The 24,242-nt window shown below is 43.9% G+C and overlaps 1 protein-coding gene across 4 annotated transcripts in view; it reads left to right on the top strand.

Annotated features, from left to right (window-relative positions):
• The window catches only part of MAX (MYC associated factor X), a 54,895-nt gene that overhangs the window by 11,104 nt on the left and 19,549 nt on the right, over positions 1-24,242 (top strand). For 2 of the 4 annotated variants that reach the window (XM_082275917.1, XM_082275915.1), the window contains exon 2: positions 9,617-9,643. The exons of the other annotated variants lie outside the window; for them this stretch is intronic. In XM_082275917.1, the coding sequence (XP_082132043.1) occupies positions 9,617-9,643 (27 nt within the window). The remainder of the gene's footprint in view (positions 1-9,616; positions 9,644-24,242) is intronic. 4 annotated transcript variants of the gene reach the window in all.

Below are 24,242 nucleotides of genomic sequence, written 5' to 3'. Positions count from 1 at the left end.
ATATATATATATATATACATATATACATATAGTGCCTTGTGAAAGTATTCGGCCTCCATGAACTTTGCAACCTTTTGCCACATTTCAGGCTTCAAACATAAAGATATAAAACTGTAATTTTTTGTGAAGAATCAACAAGTGGGACACAATCATGAAGTGGAACGAAATTTATTGGATATTTCAAACTTTGTTAACAAATAAAAAACTGAAAAATTGGACGTGCAAAATTATTCAGCCCCTTTACTTTCAGTGCAGCAAACTCTCTCCAGAAGTTCAGTGAGGATCTCTGAATGATACAATGTTGACCTAAATGACTAATGATGATAAATAGAATCCACCTGTGTGTAATCAAGTCTCCGTATAAATGCACCTGCACTGTGATAGTCTCAGAGGTCCGTTTAAAGCGCAGAGAGCATCATGAAGAACAAGGAACACACCAGGCAGGTCCGAGATACTGTTGTGGAGAAGTTTAAAGCTGGATTTGGATACAAAAATATTTCCCAAGCTTTAAACATCCCAGGGAGCACTGTGCAAGCGATAATATTGAAATGGAAGGAGTATCAGACCACTGCAATTCTACGAAGACCTGGCCGTCCCTCTAAACTTTCAGCTCATACAAGGAGAAGACTGATCAGAGATGCAGCCAAGAGGCCCATGATCATTCTGGATGAACTGCAGAGATCTACAGCTGAGGTGGGAGACTCTGTCCATAGGACAACAATCAGTCGTATACTGCACAAATCTGGCCTTTATGGAAGAGTGGCAAGAAGAAAGCCATTTCTTAAAGATATCCATAAAAAGTGTCGTTTAAAGTTTACCACAAGCCACCTGGGAGACACACCAAACATGAGGAAGAAGGTACTCTGGTCAGATGAAACCAAAATCAAACTTTTTGGCAACAATGCAAAACGTTATGTTTGGCGTAAAAGCAACACAGCTCATCACCCTGAACACACCATCCCCACTGTCAAACATGGTGGTGGCAGCATCATGGTTTGGGCCTGCTTTTCTGCAGCAGGGACAGGGAAGATGGTTAAAATTGATGGGAAGATGGATGGAGCCAAATACAGGACCATTCTGGAAGAAAACCTGATGGAGTCTGCAAAAGACCTGAGACTGGGATGGAGATTTGTCTTCCAACAAGACAATGATCCAAAACATAAAGCAAAATCTACAATGGAATGTGGTTCAAGTCAAAGTCCAGACCTGAATCCAATCTAGAATCTGTGGAAAGAACTGAAAACTGCTGTTCACAAAGGCTCTCCATCCAACCTCACTGAGCTCGAGCTGTTTTGCAAGGAGGAATGGGCAAGAATTTCAGTCTCTCGATGTGCAAAATTGATAGAGACATACCCCAAGTGACTTACAGCTGTAATCGCTGCAAAAGATGGTGCTACAGCAAAAGGTGGCGCTACAAAGTATTAAGTTTAAGGGGGCTGAATAATTTTGCACGCCCAATTTTTCAGTTTTGTTAAAGTTTGAAATATCCAATAAATTTCGTTACACTTCATGATTGTGTCCCACTTGTTGATTCCCCCATGGGGGTGTTGTCAAGCATGCATACAAGCATGTGGGGGCCATACAATCTACCGAGTACCATTTTGAGTTGCTGCAATGAAATTTCAGCAAAATGAACTAGCCTGCTGCATCATTTTTTCATCTTGATTTTCAGGGTGTCGTTGAATTCATCTCTTTGTAGGTTTTTCAGTTTTATTTCCATCAAACCATGTGGCATCCTTTGGTTCCTAACACATTTATCAGTAGAGATATCCAGCATGATATTTTTCCCATTGAGATCTGATGTGTTCTCAAAGTGTTCCTTTAATTTTTTAGAGCAATGTGAATATATAGATGGATATAGAAAAATTTTCTTTGAATCTAGGAGCCAGCTAAAAAAGTTAGGAGACATTTTTTTTTTTACTGGCAAGGCTTTGTTTTCGGCAACAGAGCTGGCCATCCGCCGAACTCTAAAGGGGTCAATGATAAAAGGGGACTCTGATATAAAGGGGGGTGTTACATAAAGGGACTCTGATCTAATAGAGGGGGTGGGGTCTCTATGCTGCCTATCCTAAAATTGCATGACACATCAGACAGGAAACACCTGTTGCTGAGACAATGTTCTCAAAATCACATATTCTTGTCACACAGTGTCTCCCACCCCATCCATACACTCCTCTCACACAGTGTCCCCCTCTCTCCTCATACACTCCTCTCACACAGTGTCCCCCTCTCTCCTCATACACTCCTCACACAGTGTCCCCCCCCCCCCCTCTCCTCATACACTCCTCTCACACAGTGTCCCCCTCTCTCCTCCTACACTCCTCTCACACAGTGTCCCCCTCTCTCCTCATACACTCCTCTCACACAGTGTCCCCCTCTCTCCTCATACACTCCTCTCACACAGTGTCCCCCCCCCCCCCCTCTCCTCATACACTCCTCTCACACAGTGTCCCCCCCCCCTCTCCTCATACACTCCTCTCACACAGTGTCCCCCCCCCCTCTCCTCATACACTCCTCTCACACAGTGTCCCCCTCTCTCCTCATACACTCCTCACACAGTGTCCCCCTCTCTCCTCATACACTCCTCACACAGTGTCCCCCTCTCTCCTCATACACTCCTCACACAGTGTCCCCCTCTCTCCTCATACACTCCTCACACAGTGTCCCCCTCTCTCATACACTCCTCACACAGTGTCCCCCTCTCTCCTCCTACACTCCTCTCACACAGTGTCCCCCTCTCTCCTCCTACACTCCTCTCACACAGTGTCCCCCTCTCTCCTCCTACACTCCTCTCACACAGTGTCCCCCTCTCCTCATACACTCCTCACACAGTGTCCCCCTCTCTCCTCCTACACTCCTCTCACACAGTGTACACCCTCCTCTCTTCCTGTTGGTGGGGCCCCTGGGGGTCTCTCCTCTCCTCTCACCTGGGGAGTAGAGTTTGGTCAGCTCCCTACAGGGCTCGACCAGGTCACTCTTGGCCATCGGACAAAGCCGGGGCTCACTGTCGGCGCCTTCCTCCCCATCTTTCCGGCCAGCCAATCAAAGAAGCCGCCGTCACCTTCTGCGTGCTCCTTGTTGCGAAGGCCAGTTTTAGGTGGGGACAGTGGCCACTTGTTTGTACTGTTGGATTACTGGTAAGGGGATGGACTGGACACATTTGTTGCCATTGTGCTATATGCTGGCTGTCTAGTGCACCCCTGTGCCTTTAAGGAGGGGTAGGCTCCTTTTTAGGTTCAACTGCCCTCTGCCTATCTGTTATAATGCAGCTGCTTCTACTATGGAGGCTCTCAAAAATGTATAGTTAGGACTGCAGATAATAATGGGCTGTCTTGTCATGGCTTACACAGCTTACGCGTGCATTTCCAAATGTGCGCTAGCTAAACCCCCGTTTTTTAATGCAAACTGTTGGAATAATTCGGTTGGTAGCAGGCTGGCTGGCGAGTTGAGAATTGTCTGTGGTTTTGTTTTATATGCTTTGAAGTCTTTGCCTAGAAGAGACCTTACTGATGCAGGATAACTACCCTGGGTCTTGTTGCTGTGCTTAGTCTTATGGTGTATGACCTGTGACATGAAACGGTCTTCCACAATCTCACCTTGGTAGCAGTGTTTGACCCAGTTTTAAGCCTCCTATACAACTCTGTTTCTGTTTCAGATTAAAGTGATTGTAAAGATTTTTTTTAAACTAACAAACATGTTATACTTGCCTCCTCTATCCTGCTACTGGCTCCTTGATCCCATCGAGTGCCCCCACAGCAAGCAGCTTATTATGGGGGCACCCGAGCTGAGCTGCAGCTTCCTCTGTCCATTCAGACACAGAACTGCCCTTTGGCCCCGCCCCCTCTCTCTCCTGATTGACTCACTGACATCTAATTACCCCCCCCCCCCCCCCCGCTGCCTTCCGCTGCTCTGCCCGGGCCTCCCATCTCATCGGGAGACCAGAGCACCTGGCTGGCACGTCTGCTGGCTGGTTGGAGTCCCGAACAAAGCAGGATTCGGCTTTGATCGGGTGTCCAATCATGTAACCCGGAAGCGACGTCAGATTGTCCCTTCTGGTTTACTCGGCTTCTAATAGCGCCGAATTAGAAATAATTGTCGTCATTCAAAAATGCAGATTTCGCTGTGGTGGACAACAAGGAGACCTGGCTCAGACCCCTCAGATGAACAACCCCCTGGTTTACCCCTGGCCAGGGGTGTCACACCCACATTGCTCTGCTTGCTGTGGAGCACAATAGAGACCTTGCTATCCTCTGTCACATCGGAGCCTTCATCCTCCCCATTATAGCAGGAAACTTTGCCTGCCATTTAAAAAATACCTAAAACCCCCAGATTATCCTCCTGTCAGTACATGCCATATGTTTCACCCCAGCATGGCCAGTTCTGGGGATCACCCTCCTCAATAGGGATACACAGAACCCCTTCACATCCCCTCCATCCATGGCATAGGACATATGTGGGAGCTACGTATCTCTGCAGGATTGGGTTGTACTATATAGGGGGCATAACAAGTCTCTTAAGGATGGGGTCTGTGGTATATAGGGGGTCATACTTCCATACAAGATATTTTTGGTGGTCATAATTCAGAATGGTGGAGATGTGCTAAAGAGGGGGTTATAAGTTTCTGAAGGGTGGGGGATTGTGGTATGGGGGCGGGGGTAGGGATGCACCGATCCGGCTTTTTTGGAGCCGATACTGATATCTGGCGAGGTGAAATCGCCGATACGGAACCGATCCGGAGCTACACACAAAGCAAGCAGCTGCAAAGCCGCTGCTTCATGTGTGTGGCTCCTCCATTCACAGGCGGAGTGCATCTGATATCACTATACAGGAAGTAGCGGCTCCCATCCCATACTAGTACTGCACCCAGTAAGGGATGGCTGAGCCGTTACCAAGCAAAAACCGGATCGGACCGTGGGACGGTTGAACTTTACCGATCTCCGATCCAGCTATTTTGTCCGGATCGGGGCTGATTTCCAATCCGAATATCATACAGGATGGGGGCAGTGATTTATAGGGGTTCATACAGTATCTCACAAAAGTGAGTACACCCCTCACATTTTTGTAACTATTTTCCTGTGACAACACTGAAGAAATTACACTTTGTTACAATATAAAGTAGTAAGTGTACAGCTTGTATAACAGTGTATATTTACTGTCCCCTCAAAATAACTCAACACACAGCCATTAATGTGTAAACCGCTGGCAAAAAAAGTGAGTACACCCCTAAGTGAAAATTTCCTAATTGGGCCCAAAGTGTCTATTTTGTGTGGCCACCATTTTTTTCCAGCACTGCCTTAACCTTCTTGGGCATTGAGTTCGCCAGAGATTCACAGGTTGCCACTGGAGTCCTCTTCCACTCCTCCATAATGACTACAGAGCTGGTGGATGTTGGAGACATTGCGCTCCTTCGCCTTCCATTTGAGGATGCCCTACAGGTGCTCAATAGGGTTTAGGTCTGGAGACATGCTTGGCCAGTCCATCACCTTTACCCTCAGCTTCTTTAGCAAGGCAGTGGTCGTCTTGGAGGTGTGTTTGGGGTCATTATAATGTGGAATACTGTCCTGTAGCCTAGTCTCTGAAGGGAGAGGATCATGCTCTGCTTTGGTATGTCACAGTGCATGTTGGCATTCATGGTTCCCTCAATGAACTGTAGCTCCCTAGTGCTGGCAGCACTTATGCTGTCCCAGATAATGACACTCCCACCACCATGCTTGACTATAGGTTAAGACACACTTGCCTTTGTATTCCTCATCTGGTTGCCGCCACACACGCTTGACACCTGAACAAAATACGTTTATCTTTGTCTCATCAGACCACAGGACATGGTTCCAGTAATTCATGTCTCCTTAGTCTGCTCATCTTCAGCAAACAGTTTGCTGGCTTTCTTGTGCATTATCTTTAGAAGAGGCTTCCTTGACAGCCATGCAGACCAATTTGATGCAGTGTGCAGTGTATGGTCTTAGCACTGACAGGCTGACCCCCCACCCCTTCAAACTCTGCAGCAATGCTGGCAGCAATCATACGTCTATTTCCCAAAGACAACCTCCTGGATATGACACTGAGCACATGCACTCCACTTCTTTGGTCCGCCATGGCAAGGCCTGTTCTGAGTGGAACCTGTCCTGTTAAACCACTGTATGGTCTTTGCAACCATGCTGCAGCTCAGTTTCAGGGTATTTAGAAATCTTCTTATAGCCTAGTCTTATAGTCCTCTTTAATTACAGCAACAATTCTTTTTTTCAGATCCTCAGAGAGTTCTTTGCCATGAGGTGCCATGTTGAACTTTCAGTGACCAGTATGAGAGAGTGAGAGCGATAACATCATATTTTACACACCTGCTCTCCATTCACACCAGAGGCCTTGTAACACTAATGTGTCACATGACATCAGGGAGGGAAAATGGCTAATTGGGCCCAATTTGAACATCGTCACTTAGGGGTGTACTCACTTTTGTTGCCAGCGGTTTACACATTAATGGCTGTGTTGTAGAGCTGCACGATTAATCGTATGAAAATCGCGATCTCGATTCACCCCCCCTGACGATCTAAACCTGACATATGCTCTATTCTTTGCATAGCTGAGGGAGCAGAGAAAACAGCTGTGGAAAACTCCCAGTAACTATAAACAAAATGATTACATTGTATCTTTTCCTTCCCTCTGCCAGGGAGAAAGGAAGTTTAACCTCTTCTGACACTTGTTGCTTGCAAGTTAAAATCAGTTTTTTTTGCTAGAAAAGTACTTAGAACCCCCAAACATTTTATGTATTTTTTTAGCAGAGACCCTACAGAATAAAATGGCGATTGTTGTAATATTTTATGTCACACTGTATTTGCGCAGCAGTCTTTCAAACGCAATTAATAAACTTTAATGAATAAAAAAAAAACATAACCGTAAAGTTATCCAAATTTTTTTTGTTACACAGAGAATCGTGATCTTTATTCAAAGCTAAAAAATCGTGATTCTCATTTTGGCCAGAATCGTGCAGCTCTACTGTGTTGTTATTTTGAGGGGACATCAAATTTTCACTGTTAGGCTCCATTCACACTAACGCGACTTGTCAGGCGACTTGTTAGCCTGACAAGTCGCGGTCCATTGACTGGTACAGGACCCGTTCTAATAGTAGCGACACAAGTCGCTCCGACTTAGAAAAAGGGTCCTGTACTACTTCGGGGCGACCTCGGAGCGACTTGGATAGACATTCATTATATGAAGTCCGTGCAAGTCGCGCCGAAGTCGCGGTGCACGGGACTTCACAAGTCGCCCCCGTAGTAGTACAGAGTCGTGCCGCTGCAGTGAGAATGCGGGGTTATACAAGCTGTACACTCACTATATTACATTGTAGCAAACTGCCATTTCTTCAGTGTTGTCACATGAAAAGATCTAACAAAACATTTACAAAAATGTGAGGGGTGTACTCACTTTTGTAAGATACTGTATGTCTATACAGCAGGGGGGGGGGGCTGCAGTATATAGGTTGTCATTCGTCAATGCGGAATGAGTGTCTGTGGTATGTAGGGAGGTCAAAATAAGCCTATACATGAGGGTTTAGTGGCATATAGGGGGTCATATGTATATTTGGGCGGTCATACCTCTATACAAGATGAGACCTGTGGTATATATGGGGTCAACCTTCTATGCAAGATGGGGCTGTTGTGTATATGGGGTCATGGTGGTGTCACACTTTAATCAGCTCCAAACACCTGTAAAGGTTTCCTGAGCCTTTAAATGGTCTCTCAGTCTGGTTCAGTAGGTTACACAAACATGGGGAAGACTGCTGACTTGACAGTTGTCCAGAAGACAGTCATTGACACCCTCCACAAGGAGGGTCAGTCACAAAAGGTCATTGCTGAAGAAGCTGGCTGTTTACAGAGTGCTGTATCCAAGCATAATAATGGAAAGTTGAGTGGAAGAAAAAAGTGTGGTAGATAACGGTGCACAAAGAGGGATAACTGCAGCCTTGAGAGGCTTGTGAAGCGAAGGCAATTCAAGAATTTGGCGGAGCTCATGAGGGTAAATGGGACTTTCATTCAATAAATTATTTTACAGAGTTCTTTAATAGTGTGGTATGGGTTTCTTTTTTATAAGAAGCGCCTGCTGGTGAGGATGGACTTGTAAATATACCAGCACCAACAGTGTTTTGAAGTAGACTCCCAGGGCTGAGTTTTTTTTTTTTTTTTCTCTTTGCACCTTTTCTTATTTTAATGTTGAGTAATACTGTTCTTCAGGATTTCTGAATTTTTTATTTTTTTCTTACATACAAATATGTTTTTCAAGTAGAAGGAGCAAATTGGTTGTTGGTTGAGGAGCATCCACGTGAAGGTTTTCCCAAGGCCTGGTAAGGGTCTCATTGTGGCCTACTTGGTACACCCCCAGGTTGTCTAACTGGATCTTAAGAAGGTTAGGAGAGGGGGGTTGTGAGGATGGTGCAAGTCAGACTCAACGCTGTTATTGTTTGATGATCAATGTGCTTCTTTGTGTATTTCTAGAGGGGGCTTCTGAGCGAGCTGGGGTATGTGGGACGGAGAAGAATATCAAAATATAAAACACAAAATATGCAGGAGAGCTTTTTTGACTTTTTATGTCATGTAATACAACAAATATTACCAAATACTCCCTGCTATGTGCCAGATTTTCTAGAGCAGTGTTTTTCATCCTCGGTGCCACGATGCTCTGAGGTGATGTTTGGGGTGCCATGAACAAAGGGCGCAGTTTGCCCTGCTCTGTAGGACTGAGAAAAATTTGATTTTGTGTAGCCACAAGTAGAATCTAATTTTGAAGAATGCTGTGCAGGTCGTTGTGCATAATATTGAAGAAAACCCATACTGTGACCTTCTACAGGGTAGCCACACTCTTGCCTCGTTTACACTGAGTGGATCGGTTCGGGTCGGTTCGGTACGGTACGCTAATTTGAGTGTTTCCATTATGAAAGTGGCCATACAACCGAACCAAACTGCACCATTCCTGGTCCTCCTTCAGATGTAGGGCCATAGGAAATGGTATGGTATGGTTAGGGCGGAGCTACTGGCGTCACACGATAGATTTCACTGATTGGCGGACAGAAAAACTTCAATGCTCACGTCAAACGAAAGCGCAAAACAAACACCTCATTTGGTGTAAACCCCTGGTGGCCCGACTTGCAGTGGAAACGTTCACCTGAATAGACTGGACCATTCTAACCCTTCCAAACTGTACCGACCCGAACCGTTCCGCTCAGTGGAAACGAGGCATCTTTGAGCGCTTAGGGCTGATTTTAAGAAGTTTCAAATCTACTGAGGTAGCGTGTTGAAATGTAAGTAGACTTAAGTCTTTGTGAGCATCTATTATAGTGTTTGTTTTTACTGTGTGTATTAATTATCATTTTACATACGTGTGAAATTTGTATTCTCTGGAACTGAAAAGGAATACCATTTAATTTGTTTCAACAGGTTTGCATGCTAACATAAATTGTGTATCTAAGGCTGAATAAAGCCAGATGTTAATATACTCTTTTTACATCTGTTTTTTTATTCTTACTCTTCACTTCAGTCGACAATTACTACTGAATTAATTTAAATGTGTTGAGTGTGAAAAAAAAAATAACAGAGCCATATGTATGTATTTTTCCTTTTTATTTTAGGAAGAAAGCTCAAGATTTTTCTCCTCGGTATGTTCATTTCACTACCAATCCATTTTTCTTCTGGTCTTCGGTTTTTGGTTTATTTGTTTTTTTTTCTTTTGTCACTGTGTTCAACACCTACTTTTATGTAATTAAAATATTCGTTCTGGGCCTGTGCTTGAAATCCTGGTGGTAAGTGCCCATTCACACTACCGCGACTGGTCAGCCTGACAAGTCGCGGCCCATGCAGTGCTACGGGAACCGTTCTAATAGGAGCGACTCAAGTCGCTCCGACTTAGAAAGTAGTTCCTGTACTACTTTGGGGCGACATTGGAGTGACTTGCATTGACATTCATTATATGAAGTCCGTGCAAGTCGTGCCGAAGTCACGGTGCACACGACTTCACAGGTCGCCCCCGAAGTCGTGCCGCGGTAGTGTGAACCGGCACTGACTTGAGTGAAGTTAACCAGTGTGAATTAGTAATAGGGATATCAATAATGCCAAAAAATGTTTCCAGTTGTTTCTCCTCTGGCAATACATCTTGGACTAATATATCTACAAAGAGACCCTGTCACCAACCCAAATAATAATGCAGGTGAACCAAATCTTTTATCTCTGTCCCCTCACCTTGTAAAATTGAATAAAATAAAGAAGATAGAACTTAATAATTGCAGGTAAATTTACAGAAAAATCAAGTATTCTACATGCTTACTGGCAGTGGATTTCCTTCCTATAAACTATTTGAATATTTACTGCCTGTGCTGCCCCAGCTTCTCTGCCCCTCCCCTCGCTTTTCTGTAGCAGTTGAGGAGAAAACAAAGGGGGAATTCTAGAGAGTAGCCTTGCTCAACTTTTTATCCCAGAGGAAACCTTGAAATAAAGTTCAATTGTTAGGGAACTCCTGTTCATATTTATCAAATGTGTAGGAGTATTTAACCCCCCCCCCCCCCCAGCTTTGTTTGGCAATATGATTGGCAGTCATTTTTATAAAAAAATGATCCAAAAATAAATGCAGAGAGGATTACATTGATGGTTAGCAGAGAAATGCCTCCTTACGCTATAGTTTAGTGAAGGGGCCCTTACATGGCTGCTATAGTGTTAACTTGAATGTGTGCTGGGGTTGCTGACATCACAACCAAGATGGCGGAGCCCAGTGGCAGTCTCAGGAATTTTAAATATTCACATGAGGGGGGATTTTACAGGTAAACAATACACATATGAAATAAAGGGGAATCAAAGGGCGCTAACTGGAATAAATGATGAGCCGCTAGCACAACAACCGATATAAGTTGAATAGATCAAAACATAAATAAAGTGCAGCGCTAAAAAAAGTGATATGTTATATATGTACATAAGTAATCATGAAATAAAGTCCATAAAGAGAAGTCCCAAGTGAAAAAAATCTCCGTTTATTGGTGACATAAACGGTGAAGAAATCCCAACACCAAGGAGAACAATAAATGCGCTCACCGGAGGATATGGACCCACTGTACCATATAGCAAATGGGTCGTAAAGGCTGGTTATACTTGAAATCCCTAGAAGGTAGCTGAATCACTGGAAAAATCCATAAGGTGGTCCAAGCATTTTCACTGGATGCTTGTAAGTGTATAAAACTCTGGTCCGACCGCATCTGGAGTATTCTGTCCGGTTCTGGTCGCCAGTCCTCAGGAGGGATGTGTTGGAGCTGGAGAGAGTCCAGAGAAGGGCAACTAAACTATTTAGGGGGTTGGAGGACCTTAACTATGAAGAGCGTCTGCAATCGCTCGATTTATTCTCCCTGGAGAAGAGACGTCTGAGGGGGGACATGATAGCAATTTATAAATATCTTAATGGGGATCTCTGCTTAGAAAAAAAACTGTTCATTCAAAGGAATTGCATGAGGACTCGAGGACATACAATGCGATTAGAGGAGAAGCGTTTTAACCTCAGGCAACGTGGGGGGTTCTTTACTGTTAGGGCTACAAGATTGTGGAATTCTCTACCACAAGAGGTGGTTTCTGCGGGTAGTATGGTGGCTTTCAAAAGACTCTTAGATGTACATCTCAAGGATCAGAACATTCAGGGGTATGTGAGATGATTACAGCCACACACACCTACACAGGTTGAACTGGATGGACGATTGTCTTTATTCAACCTCACCTACTATATATGTAACTATGTATTCCTGTGTTTCTTACAATACATTTTAGCAGTTTTACACTATGTTGGCTTTGTCTGGCTTGTCCCTTTATGTGCAATCGTGAGAGGTTTCCTGGCATCCGTGGTTGTAACGCTCGGACCACCTTATGGATTTTTCCAGTGATTCAGCTACCTTCTGGGGATTTCAAGTATAACCAGCCTTTATGACCCATTTGCTATATGGTACAATGGGTCCATATCCTCCGGTGAGCGCATTTATTGTTCTCCTTGGTGTTGGGATTTCTTCACCGTTTATGTCACCAATGAACTTGGAGATTTATTTTCTTCACTTGGGACTTATCTTTATGGACTTTAATTCATGATTACTTCTGTACGTATATAACATTTGTCATTTGTTTTAGCGCTGCACTTTGTTTTAAACCATATACATAAAATAAGTTCATGCATATATTATTTTAGGAATGTTAAGATGAACGGTCTGGTGACTGTCTGTATAAAAGACAGGTAGTAGTCTTTAATGGACCTTTGCCTAGTTTAACAGGTCCAGACTTTTGAAGAAAAGGCTTACTCTAAACTGCAATGGTGGGACTGTTTGGCCAGCATAGTGTATCTTCTTAAATGTCCTGTGCACTTTTGGCGCTTTTTCCACTGCATGGAACCGAACGGTTCGGCTTGCTTTTGTGCTTTTCCACTGCTGGTACCGCATGGTATGTTGTAGGATTGGTTCGGTACGGCGGCGCTTTTCCACTGCATGGAACCGAACAGTACGGCTCTCTAAAACAGTACCACCTCGATTGTGGTTCCAAGAGGTACCATACCGGTACCATATCCCACAATCCTATGCATGCAGTCACTACTAGCCACTGATTGGTCAGAGAATCGTTGTTATCCCACCCACCTAACTTTAGTACTACTTTAGTGGAAATGCATACCGTACCGAACCGTTTCAACACCATACCATGCGGTACCAGCAGTGGAAAAGCAAACCGGGCCCAGCAGGGCCGAGTAGAGCCGAGCCGGTACTTGCAGTGGAAAAGTGCTATTAGTGTGGTAGCCTTTGATCTCTGGTGTCTGGATCACATGCCTAGTTAATGGACTGACTGTGTTGGCTGAGTAGTGCCACAGTATTTGCAAGCACTAAGGTAAGCCTGGTAAACTAGGAACATTCCATAACTGATTTTCTTCTTCAGTATATCAGTAAATGCTTTCCTGTCCTATGGTCACACCATAGGCCGGATGACAATGGTGCTAAGAGTAAAAGGACTTTTTTTTTTTTTTTTTATATGAAACCTACATGTACATGTGTGAATTTTGGATTTCTACTGGTTAAGTTCTGGCTTTCCCCTTCTGTGCCTTTCTGGTGGCCCATGACTGTGGTGATTGTCCTAACTGACTATAATGAAGCAGCAGAGGGCAACCTAGGACTTGATTTACTTTTTTAGGTTAATTTATCTAACTTTTCTAGTGTTTAAAGAGTATATATCTTATATGATGATCTGTAAAAGGAGATTGTACAGAAGACGAAGGACTCTTCACATCCAAGGCTAACTTTAACCCCAGGATATTGTAGGAAGGCTTTGAACCTTTACCGAGTTTTTAGTCCTGTCGAACTCCAAAGCAAGGTATACATGTAAAGGTTTTTTGTTTCTCTGTCCCATTGGGTTGAGTGAAAAAAACACTCAGATCCCCACATCCAAACAAGTGATATGAATGCAGGGATCTCCCTGTGAATATTTTTACAGCGACCAGCTTCTATGGAGTAGACAAGGCTACACACGCACTGAAATTTGTCCAAATTCTGCTGAACCAGACACATTTCGATGTGTATACCCCAGCTTAAGTTTGAGTCAGATGTTTTGTGTTTAAGGAATCCTATCTGCTTGTTCAGTCATTTATCAGTCTTATGCAGCTTGCTCCTCCGTTAAACTGGTCATAGATGTTTCACATCTTGGCCGGTTCAGCAGGGACTAGCCAAAATTTCAAACAAACTATGGGTTGGCTGATTGTACCCAAGTCGATCCATTTGACTTGGGTACAATGAGCATGTCAGATTTTTACATCTGAATATAGCTACTAGCAGGGTGCTGTGGCACCCTGTCCCTCCCCCAGGTGGGAGAACACAATATCTATGCAGGAGGGATTCTCCATTAAGACCCCGTTCACACGGGGGCGATCCGACTTGCCGGGGCGACCTCACAGGTCGCGGCTCGCACCGCGACCTCGGAGCGGCCGGCGCGGACTTCATAACATTGAAGTCAACGCAGGTCGCCCCAAAGAAGCTCCGGACCCTTTTTCTAAGTCGGAGCGACTTGTGTCGCTCCTATTAGAACGGGTCCACAGCGTCTCTATGGCAGGCGACCTGTCAGGCGACCAGGGCGCCTGACAGGTCGCCCCAGTGTGAACGGGGTCTAACACTGACTGTGTTGATGGAAGAATGGAACGTTGTTTTTTTTTTTTTTTTTTTCCTGCAACTGGAAGAAAATTACAGTATCTATGGCCTGCCTTAGCGGAAATCTCATCCTTTACCCCTCCCAAAAAACTTTAATCCTCCTTTTTTTTTTTTTTTATAATCTGATAGGCCGCAGTGATGGCGAACCTTGGCACCCCAGATGTTTTGGAACTACATTTCCCATGATGCTCATATGCTCATGCACTCTGCAGTGTAGTTGAGCATCATGGGAAATGTAGTTCCAAAACATCTGGGGTGCCAAGGTTCGCCGTTACTGTGATAGGGTCTTTCGTATAGCATCAACACTTAAGCTAAAACGCGAAAACTTCACCCTATTGAAATTAACAGCAAACTATTACTGTAACAATCATGTGCACTACAGCTGTATGATAGTACATGTTGGGTTATAATAACTGCATAGGCTCAACGTATACACAAAATAAGTCAATTTAAATTAAAACAATATTTTCTATTAATCAAAAGAAATATTCCCTTTTAGACACATGTAATACAAAATAAGTCATCTAGAGATGATTCAGTGTCCATATTGTAAACATATTAGGTAGGTTGCAAAAAGTAGATGTAAAGGAAAGAACCTATAAAGGTATAGGTACAGTGCCTTGCAAAAGTATTCACTCCCCTTGGCATTTTTCTTGTTTTGTTGCATCACAACCTGTAATTAACATGGATTGTTTGAGGATTTGCATCATTTAATTTACAGAACATGCCCACAACTTTGAGGATTTTTTTTTTTGTGAAGCAAACAACAAATAGGACAAAACAGAAAGTCAATGTGCATAACTATTCACCCCCCCCCCCCCCCTAAAGTCAATACTATGTAGAGCCACCTTTTGCGACAATCACAGCTTTGGATAAGTCTCTATGAGCTTGCCACATCTTACCACAGGGATCTTTGCCCATACCTCCTTGCAAAACTGTTCCAGCTCCTTCAAGTTGGATTGTTTGTGCTTGTGAACAGCAATCTTTAGGTCTGACCACAGATTTTCTATTGGATTGAGGTCTGGACTTTGACTAGGCCATTCCAACACATTTACATGTTTCCCCTTAAACTACTCAAGTGTTGCTTTAGCAGTGTGTTTGGGGTCATTGTCCTGTTGAAAGCAGAACCTCCATCACGTAAAGAGGGGTACAGGTTTTGTTCAAGAATATCCCTGTATTTAACACCATCCATCTTTCCCTCAACTCTGACCGGTTTTCCAGCCCTGGCTGCTGAAAAACATCCCCACAGCATGATGATGCTGCCGCCATCATGTTTCACTGTGGGGATGGTGTTCTTTGGGTGATGTGTTAGGTTTGCGACATACAGTGTTTTCTTTGATTGATTGCTGAAAAGTTTAATTTTAGTCTCCTCAGACCAGAGCACCTTCCTCCATACATTTTGGGAGTCTCCCACATGCCTCTTCGCAAACTCAGAACGTGGCATTTTGTTTTTTGCTGAAAGTAATGGCTTTCTTCTGGCCACTCTGCCATAAAGCCCAACTCTATGGAGCGTACGGCTTATTGCCGTCCTATGTACAGATACTTCAGTCTCTGCTGTGGAACTCTGCAGCTCCTCCAGGGTTACCTTAGGTCTCTGTGCTGCGCCTCTGATTAATGCCCTCCTTGCTTGGCCCAGGAGTTTTGGTGGGTGGCCGTCTCTTGGCAGGTTTGCTGCTGTGCCATGTTCTTGCCATTTGGTTATGATAGATTTGATGGTGCTCCTGGGGATTATGAAAGATTTGGATATTTTTTTTAAACCCTGACTTGTACTTCTTTACAACATTGTCCCTTACTTGTTTGGAGAGTTCCTTGGTCTTCATGACCGTATTTGGTTAGTGGTGCCTCTTGCTTAGGTGTTGCAGCCTCTGGGGCCTTTCAAAAAAGGTGTGTGTATGTAATGACAGCTCATGTGACACTTAGATTGCACACCGGTGGACATCATTTCACAAATTATGTGACTTCTGAAGGTAATTGGCTGCACCAGATCTTTTTATGGGCTTCATAACAAAGGGGGTGAAAACATACGCACATGCCAATTTTCTTTTTTCTATTTCTAAAAAAACTGTTTTATGTATATCCTCATTTCACTTCATCAACTTAAGCCTCGTACACAGGCATCGAAATTCGGCAGGGAATTTTCGTCCGACGACCGATCTGCCGATTTCCGGCTTGTTAGTATGATGCTTCCGACAAATCTTTTGAGCAAGACTGGGCATGCTCAGAGAAGAAAGAACACAAAGAAAGCAAACCAACACATGACATCACCTCTGAAGTAGAATTTTGTCGGTCGACAAAAGTCCAGTGCAGTCTAGGCACACTCCAACCAACAAAACACCACTCTGGACAAAAGACGGACGACCGGTCGGCGGAAAATCGTTGCGTGTGTACTAGGCTTTAGACTATTCTGTTCGGATCCATCAGATAAAATTCCGATTAACAAAACATTCTGTAAACAAAATTTTTTTAAACTTTAAATTTTGATAAACAAAACAAAAAGTATTCTGGGATAAGAAGACTAAACATAAACATTGGAGAAGGGGCAGCTTGGGAGTTGTTGAAATGTCAAGTTTAAAAAGAAACCCTTTAGCCTCTAGGTAAAGAATAATGGAGTCTATTGTTAATCTCTTGAGGGTACTAGTCCCCAGACTTTGCTCATAACCAAGTTGCTATCCGCAGGAATAAATGAGGAAATAGAATAGTTTGCTTTAATTGAAATATTCTTTTCCTGGATGTTTTCTGGGTAGCCTTCACAATTGGAACTATAGGTACCTGAAATGGCATGTTGGGAGGTCATGATCAGTACTCCGGTTACCATGTTTAGGACTTCAATCAGAACTATAAACAGTGTTGGTGGATCTGTTCCTGGCCAAGGTGAAATGTTTTGTTACCAAAACTGCTATTGCCCCTTAAAGTTAAAGTTCTCAAGAGGATTGTTCATGTGTAGACCTTGGAGCTGTATTTTACTCCATATTCATATGGGATAATCTTTTAAACCTCTCAGTCGCGAGTGATGTTAAGGATTTTATTACAGAACAATAGGAGGAGCTGATTTGTCTGTGTAAGTAGGACAGGGCTTAATGATTTTCATATAATCTACACATTTTTTTAAGCAGACACTTATTAGCTTTTATGTCTGTCCTATAGGGGATAGGGTGTATGTATATGTGTGTGTGTGTGTGTGTATATATATATATATATATATATATATATATATATATATATATATATATATATATATATATAGGATCTTCCTAAAAAAAATGGTGATATTAAGTAAATAATATTTTATAATTGATTAAATATTGTATTGCAGCATTTATATTTAACTTTGAGCTTGAACAATTTTGGAATCGTTGCGTAGAAATACAACGGAATGAACAGCATCCTGAAGGCAACAGTTATTTAAAAATAATCCTGCATAAAGTTTTAAAACAGGGCCAATCAGGGTTGCCTAATGGCGCTTTTCCACTGCATAGAACCGTACCGGCTCGGCACGCTTTTGTGCTTTTCCACTGCGGTACCGCATGGTATAGGGTCGGAACGGTTCGGTACGGTATAGGTTTGCTTTTTCACTGCATGGAACCGAACGGTACGGTACGGTACGGCTCTGAAAAAACAGTACCTACTCGATTGTGGTTCCAACAGGTACCAAACTGGTACCATATCCCACAATTCTTTGCATGCAGTCACTACTAGCCACTGATTGGTCAGAGAATCACACCCACCCCGTTGTTATCCCACCCACTTAACTTTAGTACTACTTTAGTGGAAAAGCAAACCTATACCGTACCGTACCGAACCGTTCCGACACTATACCATGCGGTACCGCAGTGGAAAAGCAAACCGGGCCAAGCAGGGCCGAGTAGAGCCTAGCCGGTACTTGCAGTGGAAAAGTGCCATAAAAATTAAATCCCACACTGAACTTCCTGAATTGGTTATTTAACACTTGATGCCTAGACCCGATTTAACAGGGTCATGCGATCCCATTCCTGTCTGATTAGAAAGAAAGGGGGAATGGTCTGACACTAGCCATTGTGTGCACCTCCATCCCTAATTCAAATGCAAAGAAAAGAGTGCCCAGATGGGACTTTATTTGAGGTGCACGCAATAGTCACTATTATGGAATAATGAATGTATTGGTTTATTATAAAAACATAACTAAATATGAACAAGTACCGACAAGTAACAGATGTCAAGCTATTAATGCAAAACATGATCAACATGACAGGATTACAAAGCAACATACATATGAAGCAATAGACTTAGTATATAGCTTTAATTGAGTAAAAACATACAATAAAAGTATAATGGTTAATGCACAGGCCAATGAGCATCTGTGCAAGGCATATGTAGCAGTAATACATTAGTAGAATGTCTTGGATTAAAAATCAACAGAAAATCTTGTAGAAAACTCGACGCGTTTCGTGGGTCTGTTGGCCCACTCATCAAGAGTAAATAATTATGTAAGCCTGTCAAAGACAATAGTGCACATGTTATAAAATAGCCAGCAAGTATGGAATATCAACAAGTGTATTACCCAAGTGGGGTAAACCATACTTGCATGCTAAATATGACTAGTGGTCTAGGCACTGAGCCTTAGGCCCCTTTCACACAGGCGGACCGTTCAGATCCGCCTGTCTGTTTTTTTGGCGGATCTGAACGGTCCCCCCCATGCATCCCTATGGGGCATCGGATGTAAGCGGAGACATGTCCGCTGACATCCAATCCGTCAAATCTGGACGGATTGAAACCCTATTTTCCATCCGTCCAGCGGATCTGATGAGAACGGACCGACGGTCCGTTCCAATCCAATTTTTCCATAGAGATGTATGAGGACCTGACAGCTGTGTCTCCGCACACAGTGCGGAGAACAGCTGTCATCCTCCTGCTCAGCGGGGGATCCGCGAATCGATCTCCTGCTGAGATAAACGGAGTCCGTCTGACAGACGGACAGTGTGAAAGAGCCCTTATGCACCATCCTTAACCACTTCTGGACCAGAAGATTTTCCCCCTTAACCACTTAAGCCCCAGGCCTATTTTTGACACTTTTTGTTTACAAGTTAAAATCAGTATTTTTTGCTAGAAAATTACTTAGAACCCCCAAACATTATATACACACACACACACACACACACACACACATATATATATATATATATATATATATATATATATATATATATATATAATTTTTTTTTTTTTAACAAAAAATATGCAAAATAAAATGGTGGTCATTGCAATATTTTTTGTCATGCGGTATTTGCGCAGTGGTCTTTCAACCCCCATTTTTTTTTTAAAAATTACGAAAAATCACATTTCACTGCATTTAAAGAAAAACGAAACCATAAAGTTAGCCCATTTTTTTTTGTATATTATGAAAGATGATGTCACACCGAGTAAATACCCAACATATTACGGTTTAAAATTGCGCACACCCGTGGAATGGCGACAAACTACGGTCAGTAGAAATCTCCATAGGCAAAGTTTTTTAACGGTTACCAGTTTAGAGTTGGAGTGTAGCTCTTTTTTTTTAAATTGCTCACACCACACTCGCGGCGATACCTCACATGTGTGGTTTGAACAGTGATTTCATTCGCGGCTCGACTTCCATATATGTTTTCTTTCGTGCGCGAGCTCACGGCGATGGGGACAGCTAAAAATTTTTTATTTTATTTTTTTAATTTTAACTGGTTTAAAAAAAAATAAAAATCTGATCACTTTTATTGCTGTCACAAGCAATGTAAACATCCCTTGTGACAGCAATATGCAGTGACAGGTACTCTTTATGGAGGGATCGAGGGTCTAAAAGACCCTAGACCCCTCCACTACACCTCCATGTATTCAAAACGGCATTTTTGAATACTTTTTGAATCTGCCGCCTTTAGCAGCCGAATAACCCGAATGTGATGTCATGGACGCCGCCTCCAGGTTACGTCATCAGAGACCCGATCGAAGCCGCATCCGGCTTAGATCGGGATTCCATCCAGCCGCTGGATGTGCCGGCTGGTTGCTCGGGTGGTACAGGAGACCCAGGCAGAGCCGCGGGATGCGGGGTAACGATCGAGCGGCTCCCGAGCCGCATTGCACCTTACCGCCGGAAAGCTGACCGCCAGCTCTAAACAATGTTACCGGGATGATTCCTCTAGCTAGAGGCATCATCCCGGTATAACCACGCAAAGTAAAGCTGACGTAGGGGTACGTCCCTTTGCGGTAAGTGGTTAATGACCAGGCCGTATTTTGCTATTCGGCACTGCGTTACTTTAACGGAAAATTGCGCGGACGTGCCATTCTGTACCCAAATAAAATTGATGTCCTATTTTTCCACCAATACAGCTTTCTTTTGGTTGTATTTGATCACCTTTTTTTTTTTTTTTTTGCATTATTAACAAAAAAAGAGCAACAGATCTGAAAATAAAACAATATTTTTTACATTCTGATATAGAACATTCCCAAATAAAATGTAAAAATCAAAATCTTAACATTTTAGGCCAATTTGTTTTCTGCTACATATTTTTGGTAAAAAAAAAAAATCGCAATAAGCGTATTTTGATTGGTTTGCGCAAAAGGTATCACGTCTAACTACGGGAAAGATTTTTTGTTTTTTTTTTACTAGTAATGGTGGCGATCTGCGATTTTTAGTGGGACTGCAACATTGCGGCGGTCAGATTGGACCCCTAACTGACATTTTTGACACTTTTGGGCGGGACCAGTTACTACAGTAATCGGTGCTAAAAATATGCACTGTTACTGTAATAATGACACTGGCAGGGAAGGGGTTAACATTGTGGGTGATCAGTGGGCTAAATGGGAGCCTAGGGGAGTGATTTGAACTGTATGGGGGCTTATGGAATGACCATAGAGACCTGTGATCCTATATAGAAGGATCACAGGAGCTCTGTGATCATTCCAGAGAGAACAGTCAGCTGTGTTTACAACAGCTGCCCATCCTTCTCTCACAGCGGGGAGCGATCTCGGGTGGCAGGTGGCAATCGGTGCCACCTGCCCTGTGTATCAGAGTCCCTGCTGCCGAGTGGGGGCGGGAGTGCGCAGCACGCTCGCCCCCTAGCTGCCGGCGTGCGACCGACGTAGCCCTATGTCAGTTCGCGCTGGAGGGCCAGCCTGCCGCAGTATATATGCGGTGGGCGGTCCGGAACCTGTCAATTCATAAAAATAAAAAAAATGTATGTATAAAAAATAGATATAGACTGACAAACATTCAAAAATGTGAGAACTTTTGTTTTTACACTGAACAAAATTATAAACGCAGCACTTTCTTTTTGTCCCCATTTTTCATGAGCTGAACTCAAAGATCTAAGACTTTTTTTCTATGTACACAAAAGGCCTATTTCTCTGAAGTATAGTTCACAAATCTGTCTAAATCTGTTCGTGAGCATTTCTCCTTTGCCGAGATAATTCATGCACCTCACGTGTGGCATATCAAGATGCTGATAAGGCACACCTGTGAAATAATCATGCTGTCTAAAGTGGGGTACACGCTATATAAGAAAATCGGGTGAATGATCGCCTGTTTGTTTCTGATAATGCGCAGTCTCTTTTCTGATATTGCTTGTACAAAAACCGTGCGAAAACGGTACACATTAAACGAAGATTGTTCGTTTTTTTTCCCTAAGAGAAAAATTTTGGAGTTTGTCCCTTCGAAAATTTTCGAACGAAAATTCTGAATCAGCTGTCGAAAGTTGTGTACACACTGTGGAAATCGTACGAAAATTCTTTGGATGAAAATGTTTGCCCTATTTTCTTATAGTGTGTACTAGCCTTTAGGCTGGCCACAATAAAAGGCCACTCTAAAATGTGCAGTTTTATCACACAGCACCGTGCCACCGATGTCGCAAGTTTTGAGGGAGCGTGCAATTGGCATGCTGACTGCAGGAATGTCCACCAGAGCTGTTGCCTGTGTATTGAATGTTAATTTCTCTACCATAAGCCATTTCCAAAGGCCTTTCAGAGAATTCGGCAGTACATCCAACCGGCCTCACAACCGAAGACCACCTGTAACCACACCAACCCAGGACCTCCACATCCAGCATCTTCACCTCCAAGATCGTTTGGGACCAGCCACCTGGACAGCTGCTGCAACTATCGGTTTGCATAACCCATGGTGGCGGTGGGGTTATGGTATGGGCAGCCGTATGTTATGACAACAAACACAGCTGTATTTTGAATGCACAGAGATACCGTGACTAGATCCTGAGGCCTGTTGTTGTGCCATTCATCCACGACTATCACCTCATGTTGCAACATAATGCACGGCCCCATGTTGCAATGATCTTTACTCAATTCCTGGAAGCTGACAACATCCCAGTTCTTGGATAGCCAGCATAATCTTCGGTCATGTCACCCACTGAGCATTTTTGGGATGCTCTGGATCGGCGTATACGACAGTGTGTTCCAGGTCCTGCCAATATCCATCAACTTCGCACAGACATTGAAGGGGACCGACATTCCACAGGCCACAATTAACAACCTGATCAACTCTATGCGAAGGAGATCTGTTGCACTGTGTGAGGCAAGTGGTGGTCACACCAGATACTGACTGGTTTTCGGACCCTCTCAATACAGTAAATCCACATTTTAGAGTGGCCTTTGTGGCCAGCCTAAGTCACACCTGTGCAAAAATCATGCTGTCTAATCAGCCAGTCCCATACCAACAGGGGGTGCGGGGGGGGGGGGCGTCACGACCCAGGTGCCACATACTGGGGGGAGGGTGTCAGGCCGGGGCCGCTCAGGGGTGCCTGCTGACCCTGCGGGGTTGGCCCCGCATCTCCCTGTGAAGGCAGCTGCAGCCGCAGCTCCTTCAGTCCACGCTGCTCACAGGGGGCGGAAAGAAGGTAAGTGCCTGCGCAGCCTCCCTGTGTGCCTGGATAGGAGAAGCAGTGAGGGCAGCTGCATATAGAGGAATTCATCTTTCCAAATTCCTCCTGTAGCCGCTGAATGCCTGATTCTCCTCTCGCTCCTGCAGGCATTCAGCGGCTACAGGAGGAATATGGAATGATCAATTCCTCTATATGCAGCTGCCCCACCACCCCTCCTATCCAACTTCTTTTGCTGGCCCCCCCCCCACCCCCACTGCTCTTTAGCCCCCTCCCAGTGCTCTCTGGCTCTCCCCAGTGCTCCCCAGTCCCCCCCCTCCCTTGCTCTCCATCCCCCTGGTTTTCACCCCCCCCTCCCTCTCCAGCCATCCGCACTTTCCAACCCCCCTGCAATGCTTTCCAAACCCCCCCCCCCTAATTCTCTCCAGTCTGCAGTCTCTGACCTTCTCTTGTATGTCTGCAGTCTCTGACCATCTCCTATAGCATGTCTCCAATCTCCTACTCAAACTTAAACACATTGCTAATAGTATTAGCTATCAGTTTGTCCAAGGTAGGACTGTGCAGGAGAGGCAGAGAGTGCAAAAGGGGGCACTGTGGTTAGGGGAGGGGGGCGTCAGACTGCAAGGGGCACTGTGATGGGGGGCTGTGAAATGTGTGCAATAAATATTCTTGAAAACATTACAATTTTTTGTGGGTGTTTTTCCATTTTAAAGGGTGGGGGTGCCAAATGCTACAGGTACGCCACTGTAATCAGCATCTTGATATGCCACACCTGTGAGGTGGATGGATTATCTCGGCAAAGGAGAAGTGCTCACTAACACAGATTTAGACAGATTTGTGAACAATATTTGCGAGAAATAGGCCTTTTGTGTACATAGAGAAAGTCTTAGATCTTTGAGTTCATCTCATGAAAAGAGGGAGCAAAAACAAGTGTTGCGTTTATAATCTTGTTCAGTGTAATTTATGTTATTTGTAATGAAACAGTATCTAAAAGTTAAATTAGATTGAAGTGAAAATGAATGCTATTGCCTGTAGGGGGCAGTAGTAATATGCAGCTTGACGACTTTAACCACTTAAGCCCCGGAAGATTTTACCCCCATTCCGACCAGGGGGTATTTTGCGATTCGGCACTGCGTGACTTTAACGGAGAATTGCGCGGTCGTGCGACGCTGTACCTAAACGAATTTGGCGTCCTTTTTTTCCCACAAACAGAGCTTTCTTTTGGC

Source organism: Pelophylax lessonae (genome assembly GCF_965119305.1).
Source record: "Pelophylax lessonae genome assembly, chromosome: 13".
In the NCBI taxonomy this organism is placed as follows: domain Eukaryota; kingdom Metazoa; phylum Chordata; class Amphibia; order Anura; family Ranidae; genus Pelophylax; species Pelophylax lessonae.
This window is presented reverse-complemented; position numbering and strand designations above follow the sequence as displayed.